The sequence below is a fragment of the Oncorhynchus kisutch genome, linkage group LG11 (assembly GCF_002021735.2).
Source record: "Oncorhynchus kisutch isolate 150728-3 linkage group LG11, Okis_V2, whole genome shotgun sequence".
Classification (NCBI taxonomy): Eukaryota; Metazoa; Chordata; class Actinopteri; order Salmoniformes; family Salmonidae; genus Oncorhynchus; species Oncorhynchus kisutch.
In genome coordinates this window covers 23,712,259-23,732,258 of record NC_034184.2, presented here as the reverse complement: position 1 = coordinate 23,732,258, position 20,000 = coordinate 23,712,259, and the positions used below count along the sequence as shown (strand labels likewise).

At 47.5% G+C, this 20,000-nt stretch overlaps 1 protein-coding gene across 1 annotated transcript in view; it reads left to right on the top strand.

Annotated features, from left to right (window-relative positions):
* Positions 1-20,000, top strand: part of hpse2 (heparanase 2) — a 110,437-nt gene that overhangs the window by 85,522 nt on the left and 4,915 nt on the right. The window contains exon 11 of the mRNA XM_031836495.1: positions 5,425-5,571. Within this exon, the coding sequence (XP_031692355.1) occupies positions 5,425-5,571 (147 nt within the window). The remainder of the gene's footprint in view (positions 1-5,424; positions 5,572-20,000) is intronic.

Below are 20,000 nucleotides of genomic sequence, written 5' to 3'. Positions count from 1 at the left end.
AAGGATCTCTCTGTACTTTGCTCCGTTCTTTGCCTCGATCCTGACTAGTCTCTCTGCTGAAAAACATCCTCACAGCATGATGCTGCCACCACCATGCTTCACCACTGTAGGGATGGTGCCATGTTTCCTCCAGACGTGACGCTTGGCATTCAGGCCAAAGAGTTTAATCTTGGTTTCATCAGACCAGAGAATCTTGTTTGTCATGGTCTGAGAGTCTTTAGGTGCATTTTGGCAAACTCTTTTACTGAGGAGTGGCTTCTGTCTGGCCACTCTACCATAAAGGCCTGGTTGGTGGAGTGCCATAGAGATGGTTGCCCTTCTGGAACATTCTCCCATCTCCACATAGGAACTCTAGAGCTCTGTCAGAGTTACCGTCGGGTTCTTGGTCACCTCCCTGACCAAGGCCAGCTCTAGGATGCTGCAGAAATATTTTGGTACCCTTCCCCAGATCTGTGCCTCAACACAATCCTGTCTCGGAGCTCTACGGACAATTCCTTCAACCTCATGGCTTGGTTTTTGCTCTGACATGCACTGTCAACTGTGGGACTTTATATAGACAGGTGTGTGCCTTTCCAAATCATGTCCAATCAATTGAATTTACCAAAGGCAGACTTGAATGAAGTTGTAGAAATATCTCAAGGATGATCAATGGAAAAAGGATGTACCTGAGCTCAATGTTGAGTCTCATAGCAAAGGGGCTGAATACTTAAATAAGGTACATCAACACCATCATCCCAGAAACCCTAGACCCACTCCAATTTGCATAACATCCCAACAGATCCACATGATGCAATCTCTGTTGCACTCCACACTGCCCTTTCCCACCTGGACAAAAGGAACACCTATGTGAGAATGCTATTCATTACCTACAGCTCAGCGTTCAACACCATAGTGCCCTCAAATCTCATCACTAACCTAAGGACCCTGGTACTAAACACCTCCCTCTGCAATTGGTTCCTGGACTTCCTGATGGGCTGCCCGCAGGCGATAAGGGTAGGTAACAACACATCTGCCACGCTGATTCTCAACACAGGGGACCCTCAGGGGTGCATGCTCAGTCCCCTCCTGTACTCGCTGTTCACTCATGACTATATGGCCGAGCATTTCCCCATTCTCATCGACGGGGCTGCAGTGGAGCAGGTTGTGAGCTTCAAGTTCCTTGGTGTCCACATCACCAACGAACTATCATGGTCCAAGCACACGAAGACATCCGTGAAGAGGGTCCTCAGATCCTCAAAAGGTTCTACAGCTGCACCATCGAGAACATCCTGACTGGTTGCATCACTGGCTGGTATGGCAACTGCTCGGCCTTCGACCGCAAGGCACTACAGAGGTTAGTGCGAACGGTCCAGTACATCACTGGGGCCAAGCTTCCTGCCACCCAGGGACTGTATACCAGGCAGTGTCAGAGAAAGGCCCTAAAAATTGTCAAAGACTCCAGCCACCCTAGTCAAAGGCTGTTCTCTCTGCTACCGCACGGCAAGCGGTACCGGAGTGCTAAGTCTATGTCCAAGAGGCTTCTACACAGCTTCTACCCCCAAGCCATAAGACTTCTGAACAGCTAATCAAATGGCTTCCCGGACTATTGACATTGACCCCTCCTTTTACGCCGCTGCTACTCTCTGTTGTCATCTATGCCTAGTCACTTTAATAACTCAACCTACATGTACATATTACCTCAACTAACCGGTGCCCCCACACATTGACCCCCTGTATATAGTCTCGCTATTGTTATTTTACTGCTGCTCTTTAATTACTTGTTACTTTTATTTCTAATTCTTATCCGTATTTTTTTTCACTGCATTGTTGGTTAGGGGCTCATAAGTAAGCATTTCACTGTAAGGCACATGTGACTAATAAAATGTTTTTTATTTGTAATAAATTTGCAAAGATTTCTTAAAACTTTTTTCTAAGGTTGTAACATAACATTCTGAAGGCACTGTATATATTAAATATACAATTAACACATATAAGGGAGTATCAGTCTTCCGTCTTTGCTGGTGAACATTTTCTTTGATCTCTGTCCCCTGCTCCAAACAATTGGATTTGTCTATAGTCGTCTATTCTATCATAGTTACAGGTTTGGCGCAGAGTACTCTCTAGAGACTGTATCTACTGACACAGATATAGATATACCTCACATCTGATCTGCAACCTATGGTGTAGCCTGTCGACAGATCTGCAGATATATGAAATGGTTGTCATCAAGTGCTTTCCATCTGGCACCTGGAAGGATAGGACGGTGACTATCGCCTCTTATGATGGGAGTCTGTAGCCCCTGGCAAGGGACTTATATCTGGATCTCAACATCTATCCTCTTTACTATGTTGGCGGTTTCATTACTATTTTGCTATCAAGGGTATTGTATTATTCTATCCGGGTAGCCAGTTAGCGGTTTCCAGCCTTCCAGACATTTAGCGGTTAGCATGGTCTGTTTTACTCTGAACCAATGCTCCAACATCAAACAACGGGAAGGATTGTTTACGTTCCTGCTTCTAATGCCTAAGAACCTCATCATTTTGGAAATCCTGGACTGTCTTTATCCCTCTCTCCAACTCTCTGTCTAATCTAAGGGTATCTATCCCTCCAACTCTCTCTGTCTGATCCAACCCAGCCCTGAGCAATGTTTGGCATAAGGCATAAGGCTCCAATAGTTAAGCAGAAGAAACTCTCCAGGCCTGACCGATTACACTGTCTGACACGAAGACAGACAGACAGACAGACACTGGTTTCTGTATACAGACGTGACCAACCTTGGTTCTGTTCTCTGTCAACAGAGTGTTCGTTTGAATTTATTCAAGTCACTTGAATAGGATCTCTGTGTGTCTGCTTAGTGTTTCTTTGATGTACGATGAGATGTAGAGACAAAGAGTGAACAATAACCAGAAGTCGTCAGAGAGATAGATGGAGAGAGAGATGGAGAGTGAGACAGATGGAGAGAGAGATGGAGAGTGAGACAGATGGAGAGAGAGATGGAGAGTGAGACAGATGGAGAGATATGGTATCATATGGTATCACCACACAGACACCCTGAAACATATGGCACCACCACACACAGACACCCAGAAACATATGGTATCACCACACAGACACCTAGAAACATATGGTATCACCACACAGACACCTAGAAACATATGGTATCACCACACACAGACACCCAGAAACATATGGTATCACCACACAGACACCCTGAAACATATGGTATCACCACACAGACACCCTGAAACATATGGTATCACCACACATAGACACCCAGAAACATATGGTATCACCACACACAGACACCTAGAAACATATGGTATCACCACACACAGACACCCAGAAACATATGGTATCACCACACAGACACCCTGAAACATATGGTATCACCACACAGACACCCAGAAACATATGGTATCACCACACAGACACCCAGAAACATATGGTATCACCACACAGACACCCAGAAACATATGGTATCACCACACAGACACCCTGAAACATATGGTATCACCACACAGACACCCTGAAACATATGGTATCACCACACAGACACCCTGAAACATATGGTATCACCACACAGACACCCTGAAACATATGGTATCACCACACAGACACCTAGAAACATATGGTATCACCACACACAGACACCCAGAAACATATGGTATCACCACACAGACATCCTGAAACATATGATATCACCACACACAGACACCCAGAAACATATGGTATCACCACACAGACACCTAGAAACATATGGTATCACCACACAGACACCTAGAAACATATGGTATCACCACACAGACACCCTGAAACATATGGCACCACCACACACAGACACCCAGAAACATATGGTATCACCACACAGACACCTAGAAACATATGGTATCACCACACAGACACCTAGAAACATATGGTATCACCACACACAGACACCCAGAAACATATGGTATCACCACACAGACACCCTGAAACATATGGTATCACCACACACAGACACCTAGAAACATATGGTATCACCACACATAGACACCCAGAAACATATGGTATCACCACACACAGACACCCAGAAACATATGGTATCACCACACAGACACCCAAAAACATTTGGTATCACCATACAGACACCCTGAAACATATGGTACCACTCCAGTTGTGTTGATCCTCCCTTCACATTAGACGGTTATTAAATGTTATCATGTTTGCCTTATCTGGTAGATATTTACCTTTGGCTAAAATCCTGTCCCCAGCACTCTGTTCCAGAGACTGGGACTCATGCTGTATTGTCTGTCCCACACTTTCACACTCTCCAATTGACCCTGAATGTGATGTGAGTAGGGACTTCAGGTCTTAGGTTCTGATCATATCAAAACATCTCAGATCCCTTCAACCTGGGCATATTTGACAGTATTATGAAGTGTACTGTATCTAGAAACAAGGCCAAGAGGGCAATTACATCAAATACGCTTTAAAAGGACACTCTGCAGTTGCTACATCCATTTCTGGACTTATATTAGTGATATGTACCTATTGCTTGTTGAAGAATACAGTATAACTTATAAATACATCATAAGCTTAGTTCAACTGTCGTACCCCATCACAACCCAAAATATAACCTTGTTTTACTCCAATGTTTGTAAACAAAGTAAATGTAAACAAACACTATATGGCCTCAAAACATTGTTAAAACTCTCATTTTGATAGCAGGGATGATCATTCCTTGCCTCCACAGCTCTGTCTCTGAAAGGGATTGCACCTCTTCAGCACCATCCCTCAGCTTTTACCGGAACAGGGGCTAGGAGAAGGCTTTGTTATTGTTTCAACTGCTGATTGCCGCTTTAATATAAATGTACATACAAATAGATGACAGGTTTGGGTTTCTAATGAAGAAGTAGATTACATTGAGTTAATGGAATGCTTGGAACACGTTCAGATTGACCCGTCTTCTTCAACTCCTTTTGCTCCTGTTATTAAATTGGCGGGTGGCAGCATTGTTCCATCCCTGACATACCAGGTAACCATTTCAAAGGCTTTCCTCTGTCTTTAAAAGGACTCTTCTCCTAGTTAGCTTTTGAAGGTTCTGTTGTGCTCGGCAGAGGATGACACTATAAAGGCCCTTACAGATCTCGCTAGAGATAGTGAGAAAAAGGTAGTGAGAGAGCAACAAAAGGTCTACTCAAGGAACTTCCTCTCTGTCTGTCTCTCTGTCTCTGCAGTGTGTGTGAGTGTGTGTGTGTGTGTGTGTGTGTGTGTGTGTGTGTGTGTGTGTGTGTGTGTGTGTGTGTGTGTGTGTGTGTGTGTGTGTGTGTGTGTGTGTGTGTGTGTGTGTGTGTGTGTGTGTGTGTGTGTGTGTGTGTGTGAGAAAAAGAAGACCATGAAAACCAATATTTGTGTTTATCTTTACTCGCTTTTAAATTTAGAATACTTCTCTTCTATTCCTTCCAGTCGTAACTACGTGAGAGGATCCATAACGATCTATATCATCAACCTGCATCGGTCGAGGAAGAAAATCAAGCTGGCGGGAACCTTACGAAACATGACTGTCCATCAGTACCTGGTACAGCCCTATGGGACAGACGGACTTCACGCCAGGTCTGTAGCAGTCCTCTGGGAACAGACGTCAATTCAATGTCTATTCCACATTGGTTCAACATATTTTCATTGAACTGACATGGAAACAACGTTGATTTATGCAGTGTGTGCCCAGTGAGAGGGGTCTGACATCCACACACACACACACACACACACACACACACACACACACACACACACACACACACACACACACACACACACACACACACACACACACACACACACACACACCTTTCTACTGCACTCTCTTTCCCTTCCGATCTTTCTCTCTCTCCCTCCATTTCTATAAATTTCTCCCTGTCTTTATATATATCCTGCAGACAGATGGCTATACAGACAGAGGGCTACACAGACAGAGGGCTACACAGAGAGAGAGAGCTACACAGACAGAGGGCTACACAGAGAGAGAGAGAGCTACACAGACAGAGGGCTACACAGAGAGAGAGCTACACAGACAGAGGGCTACACAGAGAGAGGGCTACACAGACAGAGGGCTATACAGACAGAGGGCTACACAAACAGAGGGCTACACAGACAGAGGGCTACACAGAGACAGAGCTACACAGACAGAGGGCACCACAGAGAGAGTGCTACACAGAGACAGAGCTACACAGACAGAGGGCACCACAGAGAGAGAGCTACACAGACAGAGGGCTACACAGAGAGAGGGCTACACAGACAGAGGGCTACACATAGAGAGGGCTACACAAACAGAGGGCTACACATAGAGAGGGCTACACAAACAGGGCTACACAGACAGAGGGCTACACATAGAGAGGGCTACACAAACAGAGGGCTACATAGACAGAGAGCTACACATAGAGAGGGCTACACAAACAGAGGGCTACATAGACAGAGGGCTACACAAACAGAGGGCTACACATAGAGAGGGCTACACATAGACAGGGCTACACAAACAGAGGGCTACACAAACAGAGGGCTACATAGACAGAGGGCTACACATAGAGAGGGCTACACGAACAGAGGGCTACACAGACAGAGGACTACACATAGAGAGGGCTACACATAGAGTGGGCTAAACAAACAGAGGGCTACACAGACAGAGGGCTACACATAGAGAGGGCTACACATAGAGTGGGCTACACAAACAGAGGGCTACACAGACAGAGGGCTACACATAGAGAGGGCTACACATAGAGTGGGCTACACAAACAGAGGGCTACACAGACAGAGGGCTACACATAGAGAGGGCTACACATAGAGTGGGCTACACAAACAGAGGGCTACACAGACAGAGGGCTACACATAGAGAGGGCTAAACAAACAGAGGGCTACACATAGAGAGTGCTAAACAAACAGAGGGCTACATAGACAGAGGGCTACATAGACAGAGGGCTACACATAGAGAGGGCTACACATAGAGAGGGCTACACATAGAGAGGGCTACACAAAGAGAGGGCTACACAGACAGAGGGCTACATAGACAGAGGGCTACATAGACAGAAGGCTACACATAGAGAGGGCTACACATAGAGAGGGCTACACACACAGAGGGCTACATAGATAGAGGGCTACACATAGAGAGGGCTACACATAGAGAGGGCTACACAAACAGAGGGCTACACAAACAGAGGGCTACACAGACAGAGGGATACACAAACAGAGGGATACATAGACAGAGGGCTACACATAGAGAGGGCTACACATAGAGAGGGCTACACAGACAGAGGGCTACACATAGAGAGGGCTACACATAGAGAGGGCTACACAGACAGAGGGCTACACAGACAGAGGGCTACACAGACAGAGGGCTACACATAGAGAGGGCTACACATAGAGAGGGCTACACAGACAGAGGGCTACACAGACAGAGGGCTACACAGACAGAGGGCTACACATAGAGAGGGCTACACATAGAGAGGGCTACACATAGAGAGGGCTACACAGACAGAGGGCTACACATAGAGAGGGCTACACAGACAGAGGGCTACACATAGAGAGGGCTACACAGACAGAGGGCTACACATAGAGAGGGCTACACAGACAGAGGGCTACACATAGAGAGGGCTACACAGACAGAGGGCTACACATAGAGAGGGCTACACAGACAGAGGGCTACACAGACAGAGGGCTACACAGACAGAGGGCTACACATAGAGAGGGCTACACATAGAGAGGGCTACACAGACAGAGGGCTACACAGACAGAGGGCTACATAGACAGAGGGCTACACAGACAGAGGGCTACACATAGAGAGGGCTACACAAACAGAGGGCTACACAAACAGTGTGCTACACATAGAGAGGGCTACACATAGAGAGGGCTACATAGACAGAGGGCTACACATAGAGAGGGCTACACAAACAGAGAGCTACATAGACAGAGGGCTACACATAGAGAGGGCTACACAAACAGAGGGCTACATAGACAGAGGGCTACACATAGAGAGGGCTACACAAACAGAGAGCTACATAGACAGAGGGCTACACATAGAGAGGGCTACACATAGAGAGGGCTACACAAAAAGAGAGCTACATAGACAGAGGGCTACACATAGAGAGGGCTACACAAACAGAGAGCTACATAGACAGAGGGCTACACATAGAGAGGGCTACACATAGAGAGGGCTACACAAAAAGAGAGCTACATAGACAGAGGGCTACACATAGAGAGGGCTACACATAGAGAGGGCTACACAGACAGAGGGCTACACAGACAGAGGGCTTCACATAGAGAGGGCTACACAAACAGAGGGCTACATAGACAGAGAGCTACACAGACAGAGGGCTACACATAGAGAGGGCTACACAAACAGAGGGCTACATAGACAGAGAGCTACACATAGAGAGGGCTACACAGACAGAGGGCTACATAGACAGAGAGCTACACATAGAGAGGGCTACACAAACAGAGGGCTACATAGACAGAGAGCTACACAGACAGAGGGCTACACATAGAGAGGGCTACACAAACAGAGGGCTACATAGACAGAGGGCTACACAAACAGAGGGCTACACAGACAGAGGGCTACACAGACAGAGGGCTACACAGACAGAGGGCTACACATAGAGAGGGCTACACAAACAGAGGGCTACATAGACAGAGAGCTACACATAGAGAGGGCTACACAAACAGAGGGCTACATAGACAGAGGGCTACACAGACAGAGGGCTACACAGAGACAGAGCTACACAGACAGAGGGCACCACAGAGAGAGTGCTACACAGAGACAGAGCTACACAGACAGAGGGCACCACAGAGAGAGAGCTACACAGACAGAGGGCTACACAGAGAGAGGGCTACACAGACAGAGGGCTACACATAGAGAGGGCTACACAAACAGAGGGCTACACATAGAGAGGGCTACACAAACAGGGCTACACAGACAGAGGGCTACACAGACAGAGGGCTACACAAACAGAGGGCTACATAGACAGAGAGCTACACATAGAGAGGGCTACACAAACAGAGGGCTACATAGACAGAGGGCTACACAAACAGAGGGCTACACAAACAGAGGGCTACATAGACAGAGGGCTACACATAGAGAGGGCTACACGAACAGAGGGCTACACAGACAGAGGACTACACATAGAGAGGGCTACACATAGAGTGGGCTACACAAACAGAGGGCTACACAGACAGAGGGCTACACATAGAGAGGGCTACACATAGAGTGGGCTACACAAACAGAGGGCTACACAGACAGAGGGCTACACATAGAGAGGGCTACACATAGAGTGGGCTACACAAACAGAGGGCTACACAGACAGAGGGCTACACATAGAGAGGGCTACACAAACAGAGGGCTACATAGACAGAGGGCACCACAGAGAGAGTGCTACACAGAGACAGAGCTACACAGACAGAGGGCACCACAGAGAGAGAGCTACACAGACAGAGGGCTACACAGAGAGAGGGCTACACAGACAGAGGGCTACACATAGAGAGGGCTACACAAACAGAGGGCTACACATAGAGAGGGCTACACAAACAGGGCTACACAGACAGAGGGCTACACATAGAGAGGGCTACACAAACAGAGGGCTACATAGACAGAGAGCTACACATAGAGAGGGCTACACAAACAGAGGGCTACATAGACAGAGGGCTACACAAACAGAGGGCTACACATAGAGAGGGCTACACATAGACAGGGCTACACAAACAGAGGGCTACACAAACAGAGGGCTACATAGACAGAGGGCTACACATAGAGAGGGCTACACGAACAGAGGGCTACACAGACAGAGGACTACACATAGAGAGGGCTACACATAGAGTGGGCTACACAAACAGAGGGCTACACAGACAGAGGGCTACACATAGAGAGGGCTACACATAGAGTGGGCTACACAAACAGAGGGCTACACAGACAGAGGGCTACACATAGAGAGGGCTACACATAGAGTGGGCTACACAAACAGAGGGCTACACAGACAGAGGGCTACACATAGAGAGGGCTACACATAGAGTGGGCTACACAAACAGAGGGCTACACAGACAGAGGGCTACACATAGAGAGGGCTACACATAGAGAGGGCTACACAGACAGAGGGCTACATAGACAGAGAGCTACACATAGAGAGGGCTACACAAACAGAGGGCTACATAGACAGAGAGCTACACAGACAGAGGGCTACACATAGAGAGGGCTACACAAACAGAGGGCTACATAGACAGAGGGCTACACAAACAGAGGGCTACACAGACAGAGGGCTACACATAGAGAGGGCTACACAAACAGAGGGCTACATAGACAGAGAGCTACACATAGAGAGGGCTACACAAACAGAGGGCTACATAGACAGAGGGCTACACAAACAGAGGGCTACACATAGAGAGGGCTACACAGACAGAGGGCTACACAGACAGAGGGCTACACAAACAGAGGGCTATACAAACAGAGGGCTACATAGACAGAGAGCTACACATAGAGAGGGCTACACAAACAGAGGGCTACATAGACAGAGGGCTACACAAACAGAGGGCTACACATAGAGAGGGCTACACAGACAGAGGGCTACACATAGAGAGGGCTACATAGACAGAGGGCTACACATAGAGAAGGCTACACAGACAGAGGGCTACACATAGAGAGGGCTACACAAACAGAGGGCTACACATAGAGAGGGCTACACAGACAGAGGGCTACACAGACAGAGGGCTACACAAACAGAGAGCTACATAGACAGAGGGCTACACATAGAGAGGGCTACACAAACAGAGGGCTACATAGACAGAGGGCTACACATAGAGAGGGCTACACAAACAGAGAGCTACATAGACAGAGGGCTACACATAGAGAGGGCTACACATAGAGAGGGCTACACAAACAGAGAGCTACATAGACAGAGGGCTACACATAGAGAGGGCTACACATAGAGAGGGCTACACAGACAGAGGGCTACACAGACAGAGGGCTACACATAGAGAGGGCTACACAAACAGAGGGCTACATAGACAGAGAGCTACACAGACAGAGGGCTACACATAGAGAGGGCTACACAAACAGAGGGCTACATAGACAGAGAGCTACACATAGAGAGGGCTACACAGACAGAGGGCTACATAGACAGAGAGCTACACATAGAGAGGGCTACACAAACAGAGGGCTACATAGACAGAGAGCTACACAGACAGAGGGCTACACAGACAGAGGGCTACACAGACAGAGGGCTACACATAGAGAGGGCTACACAAACAGAGGGCTACATAGACAGAGAGCTACACATAGAGAGGGCTACACAAGCAGAGGGCTACATAGACAGAGGGCTACACAAACAGAGGGCTACACATAGAGAGGGCTACACAGACAGAGGTCCTACACATAGAGTGGGCTACACAAACAGAGGGCTACACAGACAGAGGGCTACACATAGAGAGGGCTACACATAGAGTGGGCTACACAAACAGAGGGCTACACAGACAGAGGGCTACACATAGAGAGGGCTACACATAGAGTGGGCTACACAAACAGAGGGCTACACAGACAGAGGGCTACACATAGAGAGGGCTACACAAACAGAGGGCTACATAGACAGAGGGCACCACAGAGAGAGTGCTACACAGAGACAGAGCTACACAGACAGAGGGCACCACAGAGAGAGAGCTACACAGACAGAGGGCTACACAGAGAGAGGGCTACACAGACAGAGGGCTACACATAGAGAGGGCTACACAAACAGAGGGCTACACATAGAGAGGGCTACACAAACAGGGCTACACAGACAGAGGGCTACACATAGAGAGGGCTACACAAACAGAGGGCTACATAGACAGAGAGCTACACATAGAGAGGGCTACACAAACAGAGGGCTACATAGACAGAGGGCTACACAAACAGAGGGCTACACATAGAGAGGGCTACACATAGACAGGGCTACACAAACAGAGGGCTACACAAACAGAGGGCTACATAGACAGAGGGCTACACATAGAGAGGGCTACACGAACAGAGGGCTACACAGACAGAGGACTACACATAGAGAGGGCTACACATAGAGTGGGCTACACAAACAGAGGGCTACACAGACAGAGGGCTACACATAGAGAGGGCTACACATAGAGTGGGCTACACAAACAGAGGGCTACACAGACAGAGGGCTACACATAGAGAGGGCTACACATAGAGTGGGCTACACAAACAGAGGGCTACACAGACAGAGGGCTACACATAGAGAGGGCTACACATAGAGTGGGCTACACAAACAGAGGGCTACACAGACAGAGGGCTACACATAGAGAGGGCTACACATAGAGAGGGCTACACAGACAGAGGGCTACATAGACAGAGAGCTACACATAGAGAGGGCTACACAAACAGAGGGCTACATAGACAGAGAGCTACACAGACAAAGGGCTACACATAGAGAGGGCTACACAAACAGAGGGCTACATAGACAGAGGGCTACACAAACAGAGGGCTACACAGACAGAGGGCTACACATAGAGAGGGCTACACAAACAGAGGGCTACATAGACAGAGAGCTACACATAGAGAGGGCTACACAAACAGAGGGCTACATAGACAGAGGGCTACACAAACAGAGGGCTACACATAGAGAGGGCTACACAGACAGAGGGCTACACAGACAGAGGGCTACACAAACAGAGGGCTATACAAACAGAGGGCTACATAGACAGAGAGCTACACATAGAGAGGGCTACACAAACAGAGGGCTACATAGACAGAGGGCTACACAAACAGAGGGCTACACATAGAGAGGGCTACACAGACAGAGGGCTACACATAGAGAGGGCTACATAGACAGAGGGCTACACATAGAGAGGGCTACACAGACAGAGGGCTACACATAGAGAGGGCTACACAAACAGAGGGCTACACATAGAGAGGGCTACACAGACAGAGGGCTACACAGACAGAGGGCTACACAAACAGAGAGCTACATAGACAGAGGGCTACACATAGAGAGGGCTACACAAACAGAGGGCTACATAGACAGAGGGCTACACATAGAGAGGGCTACACAAACAGAGAGCTACATAGACAGAGGGCTACACATAGAGAGGGCTACACATAGAGAGGGCTACACAAACAGAGAGCTACATAGACAGAGGGCTACACATAGAGAGGGCTACACATAGAGAGGGCTACACAGACAGAGGGCTACACAGACAGAGGGCTACACATAGAGAGGGCTACACAAACAGAGGGCTACATAGACAGAGAGCTACACAGACAGAGGGCTACACATAGAGAGGGCTACACAAACAGAGGGCTACATAGACAGAGAGCTACACATAGAGAGGGCTACACAGACAGAGGGCTACATAGACAGAGAGCTACACATAGAGAGGGCTACACAAACAGAGGGCTACATAGACAGAGAGCTACACAGACAGAGGGCTACACAGACAGAGGGCTACACAGACAGAGGGCTACACATAGAGAGGGCTACACAAACAGAGGGCTACATAGACAGAGAGCTACACATAGAGAGGGCTACACAAACAGAGGGCTACATAGACAGAGGGCTACACAAACAGAGGGCTACACATAGAGAGGGCTACACAGACAGAGGGCTACACAGACAGAGGGCTACACAAACAGAGGGCTATACAAACAGAGGGCTACATAGACAGAGAGCTACACATAGAGAGGGCTACACAAACAGAGGGCTACATAGACAGAGGGCTACACAAACAGAGGGCTACACATAGAGAGGGCTACACAGACAGAGGGCTACACATAGAGAGGGCTACATAGACAGAGGGCTACACATAGAGAGGGCTACACAGACAGAGGGCTACACATAGAGAGGGCTACACAAACAGAGGGCTACACATAGAGAGGGCTACACAGACAGAGGGCTACACAGACAGAGGGCTACACAAACAGAGGGCTACATAGACAGAGGGCTACACAAACAGAGGGCTACACATAGAGAGGGCTACACAGACAGAGGGCTACACATAGAGAGGGCTACACAGACAGAGGGCTACACAAACAGAGAGCTACATAGACAGAGGGCTACACATAGAGAGGGCTACACATAGAGAGGGCTACACAGACAGAGGGCTACACAGACAGAGGGCTACACATAGAGAGGGCTACACAAACAGAGGGCTACATAGACAGAGAGCTACACAGACAGAGGGCTACACATAGAGAGGGCTACACAAACAGAGGGCTACATAGACAGAGAGCTACACATAGAGAGGGCTACACAGACAGAGGGCTACATAGACAGAGAGCTACACATAGAGAGGGCTACACAAACAGAGGGCTACATAGACAGAGAGCTACACAGACAGAGGGCTACACAGACAGAGGGCTACACAGACAGAGGGCTACACATAGAGAGGGCTACACAAACAGAGGGCTACATAGACAGAGAGCTACACATAGAGAGGGCTACACAAACAGAGGGCTACATAGACAGAGGGCTACACAAACAGAGGGCTACACATAGAGAGGGCTACACAGACAGAGGGCTACACATAGAGAGGGCTACATAGACAGAGGGCTACACATAGAGAGGGCTACACAGACAGAGGGCTACACATAGAGAGGGCTACACAAACAGAGGGCTACACATAGAGAGGGCTACACAGACAGAGGGCTACACAGACAGAGGGCTACACAAACAGAGGGCTACATAGACAGAGGGCTACACAAACAGAGGGCTACACATAGAGAGGGCTACACAGACAGAGGGCTACACATAGAGAGGGCTACACAGACAGAGGGCTACACATAGAGAGGGCTACACAAACAGAGGGCTACACATAGAGAGGGCTACACAGACAGAGGGCTACACAGACAGAGGGCTACACAAACAGAGGGCTACATAGACAGAGGGCTACACAAACAGAAGGCTACACATAGAGAGGGCTACACAGACAGAGGGCTACACAGACAGAGGGCTACACAAACAGAGGGCTATACAAACAGAGGGCTATACAAACAGAGGGCTATACAAACAGAGGGCTATGCAGAGAGAGGGCTACACAGACAGAGGGCTACACATAGAGAGGGCTACACAGACAGAGGGCTACACAGACAGAGGGCTACACAAACAGAGGGCTATACAAACAGAGGGCTATGCAGAGAGAGCAGAGCTTCATGGAACTCTTGTTTTCTGATCAAACATCCACACTGCTCTATTAATAGAGTATCCTGTTTCTTATACTGACCTGACCTGACACACACACACACACACACACACACACACACACACACACACACACACACACACACACACACACACACACACTGACAAGACACACGCACACATTCACACACACACACTAAACTGACAAGTCCAACTTACAGGAGAGAGACAGAGAGACCTAGGTTACCATAACAAAGCTGTCCCTCTAGCTAACTTCAGTCATCTGTATGGGAAACAGGGTGGGGGATTCTCCTTCAATCGGGAGGATTTGGGATCTCTATCAGTGAACCATGTGGCTCTACTAAATAAAGCACAACTTTAAAGGCTCAAGCCTCCATAAACCCTTTATAAGGCCTAGACTTTATTATTATTATCTATTATTATTATTATTATCATTAAATAGCCTATCTAAACGAGTCTTGTTAAACGTAGAATTGCAAGAAATTAGTGTCAAAACAATGTAATTTTCCTAGGTCCCTCAAATAAAAAAATAAAAAAATAAAACAACTTTTTGAGGTTGGGAAAAAAGGTTGGGAACCCCTGCTGGGTCAAGAAGATCATTGAGGATCTCAACCACCCGAGCCACGGCCTGTTCACCCCACTATCATCTAATAGCCTTTCTTAAAGTATGGGTCGTGACCCAAGTTGGGTTGCAGACCTGTTAATGGTGAGTCGCGAGGTGTCAGAGTACATTTATAATTACTTAATTAATTACTGGAATTGATTTTGGCCAAGTGCAACTGCACTCTCTGTTCAGTGCGCTCTCTGCTCAGCAGCGGTGTCTCTGTTCAGCAGCGGTGTCTCTGTTCAGCAGCGGTGTCTCTGCTCAGCAGCGGTGTCTCTGTTCAGCAGCGGTGTCTCTGTTCAGTGCGCTCTCTGCTCAGCAGCGGTGTCTCTGCTCAGCAGCGGTGTCTCTGCTCAGCAGCGGTGTCTCTGTTCAGTGCGCTCTCTGCTCAGCAGCGGTGTCTCTGTTCAGCAGCGGTGTCTCTGTTCAGTGCGCTCTCTGCTCAGCAGCGGTGTCTCTGTTCAGCAGCGGTGTCTCTGTTCAGCAGCGGTGTCTCTGCTCAGCAGCGGTGTCTCTGCTCATCAGCGGTGTCTCTGTTCAGCAGCGGTGTCTCTGTTCAGCAGCGGTGTCTCTGTTCAGCAGCGGTGTCTCTGTTCAGCAGCGGTGTCTCTGCTCAGCAGCGGTGTCTCTGCTTAGCAGTGGTGTCTCTGCTCATTAGCGGTGTCTCTGCTCAGCAGCAGTGTCTCTGCTCAGCAGCGGTGTCTCTGTTCAGCAGCGGTGTCTCTGCTTAGCAGCGGTGTCTCCGCCTAGTACCCTGCCCTGAACTTTAGTCAATGTTGCTAGCTGGCTACCACCCGGCACTCTACCCTGCACCATAGAGACTGCTGCCCTATGTACATAGTCATTGAACACTGGTCACTTTAATAATGTTTACATACTGTTTTACCCACTTGATATGTACAGTGGGTTCAGACCCATTGACTTTTTCCACATTTTGTTACGTTACAGCCTTATTCTAAAATGGATTAAATCCTTTTTTCCCTCATCTATCTACACACAATAACCCATACTAGGGGAAAAACATGTTTTTAAATATCACATTTACATAAGTATTCAGACCCTTTACTCAGCACTTTGTTGAAGCAGCTATGGCAGTGAGTACAGCATTGATTCTTCTTGGGTATGAGGCTACAAGCTTGGCACACCTGTATTTGGGGAGTTACTCCCATTTTTCTCTGCAGATCTTCTTAAGCGCTGTCAGGTTGGATGGGGAGTGTTGCTGCACAGATATTTTCAGGTCTCTCCAAAGATGTTTGATCGGTTTCAAGTCCAGGTTGTGGCTGGGCCACTCAAGGCCATTCAGAGACTTGTCTCAAAACCACTCCTGCATTATCTTGGATCTGTGCTTAGAGTCATTGTCCTATTGGAAGGTGAACCTTTGCCCCTGGGGGCTCTGGAGCAGGCTTTCATCAAGGATCTCTCTGTACTTTGCTCCGTTCATCTTTGCCGCGATCCTGAGTCTCCCAGTCCCTGCTGCTGAAAAACATCTCCACAGCATGATGCTGCCACCACCATGCTTCACCGTAGGGATGGTGCCAGGTTTCCTCCAGATATGACGCTTGGTATTTAGGCCAAGAAGTTCAAGCTTGGATTCATCAGACTGGAGAATCTTGTTTCTCATGGTCTGAGAGTCATTAGGTGCATTTTGGGAAACTCCAAGGTAGCTGTCATGTGCCTTTTACTGAGGAGTGACTTCCGTCTGACCACTCGACCATATAGACTTGATTGGTGGAGTGCTGCAGAGATGGTTGTCATTCTGGAAGATTCTCCCATCTCCACAGATGAACTCTGGAGCTCTGTAAGAGTGACCATCGTGTTGTTGGTCACCTTCCTGACCTTCTCCCCCGATTGCTCAGTTTGTCCAGGCGGCCAGCTCTAGGAAGAGTCTTGGTGGTTCCAAATTTCTTCCATTTAAGAATGATGGAGGCCACTTGGTTCTTGGGGACATTCAATGCTGCAGAAATCTTTTGGTACCCTTACCCAGGTCTGTGGCTCGACACAATCCTGTCTCGGAGCTCTACGGACAATTCCTTCGACCTCATGGCTTAGTGTTTGCTCTGACATGCACTGTCAACTGTGGAACTTTATGTAGACAGGTGTGTGCCTTTCCAAATGATGTCCAATGAATTATATTTACCAAAGGTGGACTCCAAACAATTTGTAGACACATGTCAAGGATGATCAATGGAAACAGGATGCACCTGAGCTAAATTTCGAGTCTCATAGCATAGCTTGGTAAGGTTTTTCAGTTTTTAAAATGATTTTATACATTTGCAAAAAATGTTTTGGCTTTGTCATAACGGATTAATGTGTGTAAAAAAAAGAAAATGTCAATCAATTGTAGAATAAGGCTGCAATAACATTAACATTTGATTTGATTTTAATTTGTGGATTTGTGGATTAGTGGATGATAAAAAGACAAGCGTTCAAACCTCCGTGGTTGAGAATTGGCCATAAAATCAGATTAGCATAATAGCTTTGTCATGGTTTATTGAAATTGATAAGGCCTTGATAAGAAACATCTGCTGGTACCAGAGGCCTTCCCAGAGGGGATGTTCTGGTCTGATCTCGTCTGCTCCCCCAGAGCTCTCTGGGCAGATTAGCTGTTCTATTCGTTCCAGTGGCCCTACACTCCATTCACCTCTTTTTCCTCTCTTCTTTTGTGCTGTTACTGGCAGAAGCCCCCTCCCCAGTTCCATATCAGTGGCACTGCTACACTCCTTCTGTCCACATTCACCCGTTTTCTCTTGCTTCCTTTCTCTCTCCATTCCTGGCATCGATTACTCTTGATTATCTCTACACATTCATCCTTCTTTTCCTCTCTCCTCTCCATGTCTATCCCTGTAATTCCTCCAGTCCCTATCAGTAGCTCTGTTGCACTTGCTCTCTACATTCACCTCTTATTTTCCCCTCTCCGTCCCTTCAGCTGTCTGTCTGGCAGTAATCCATCCTTCTCTCGGCCTCTCCAGTCTAAGCTCAGACTGTTATTCAGATACAAGGCTGATCCTCCAATAACAGCCTAATGAGTGTGTGTGTGTGTGTGTGTGTGTGTGTGTGTGTGTGTGTGTGTGTGTGTGTGTGTGTGTGTGTGTGTGTGTGTGTGTGTGTGTGTGTGTGTGTGTGTGTGTGTGTGTGTGTGTGTGCGCGTATGTTGATGCTAGTTGGTTACAGCTGACTGGGGACTGTGTGTGTGTGTGTGCGCGTGTGTGGGTGTGCTGTAATAACAGATGTTTTCTGATGAGGATGTGTGAGTGGTGTTACAGGGGATTATAGTGGTGCCTAATAGAACCGTAAGCAGTGGCTCTGTTCTAGACCCTAACTGCTGTTCTAGCTGCTGCCACTGACCACAGACAGGGCAGTAGAGACTTTTATTCATGTTTGAGCAGCTCCAGATGTCTATAAACAGGACTAGAACTCAACAGCCGGGCCCTATAGACTGTATATATGCCGCTCTGACCAAACAGATTAGATATGTGCTTTTCAATCTCTAGATTTTCCAATACAAAGTGAAATGAACAAAGTGAAATGAACAAGTGAAATGTTACAAAAGTTCAAGGATGATTTCAAATTGAGGCTAACCAGTTGTGCGAAAGAATGTAATCCATCGAATGCCCCAAAATGACCTTTCGTTTTCCTTTTCATATTGGTCTCATTAAATCTCGTAAATCAGCCAATGTGGCGCTCTCTGGTTCCCATGGAAATATCTAGTTCTCCTTTCCTATTTGGAGCCTATGGTCTCAATTAGGTCCTCTCAGTCCTAGATCACAGTGTAATTCCTCCCTCCTTTCTTATTTTGTATTGCTTTATTTAGACAGTGTGAAACAGTTGTGGTGACAGGGCAGGAGGAGAGAGAGTAGGGACGAGGCCACAGTGCTGTGATGTGTGCCTGTAGTGATACCACACACAGTCAACGCTGCTGTTCTTTTATATGCTATCGATTTAACCGTGCAACCATGACACAAACCATTTCATATTTGTAAATACAGTCATACTTGACATAGCACATTCATAATCTATATGGTAAATCCTATTGTGTACATGTCAGTTTATTACTTTGCATACTACCTTCTAATTACTTGATATTTTTATTTGACTTTTTTTATTGTTTATATTGATTATTGTACTGCAATGTTGAGGGAGCTAGCATGCAAGCATTTCACTGCACCTTTTATGCATGCTGTTACCTGTGTCCTCACTTTTTCCATGGAATATGGAAGGATTGTTGTCAAATAACATTGCAGTGAATTCAAGGGGCAGTCCGA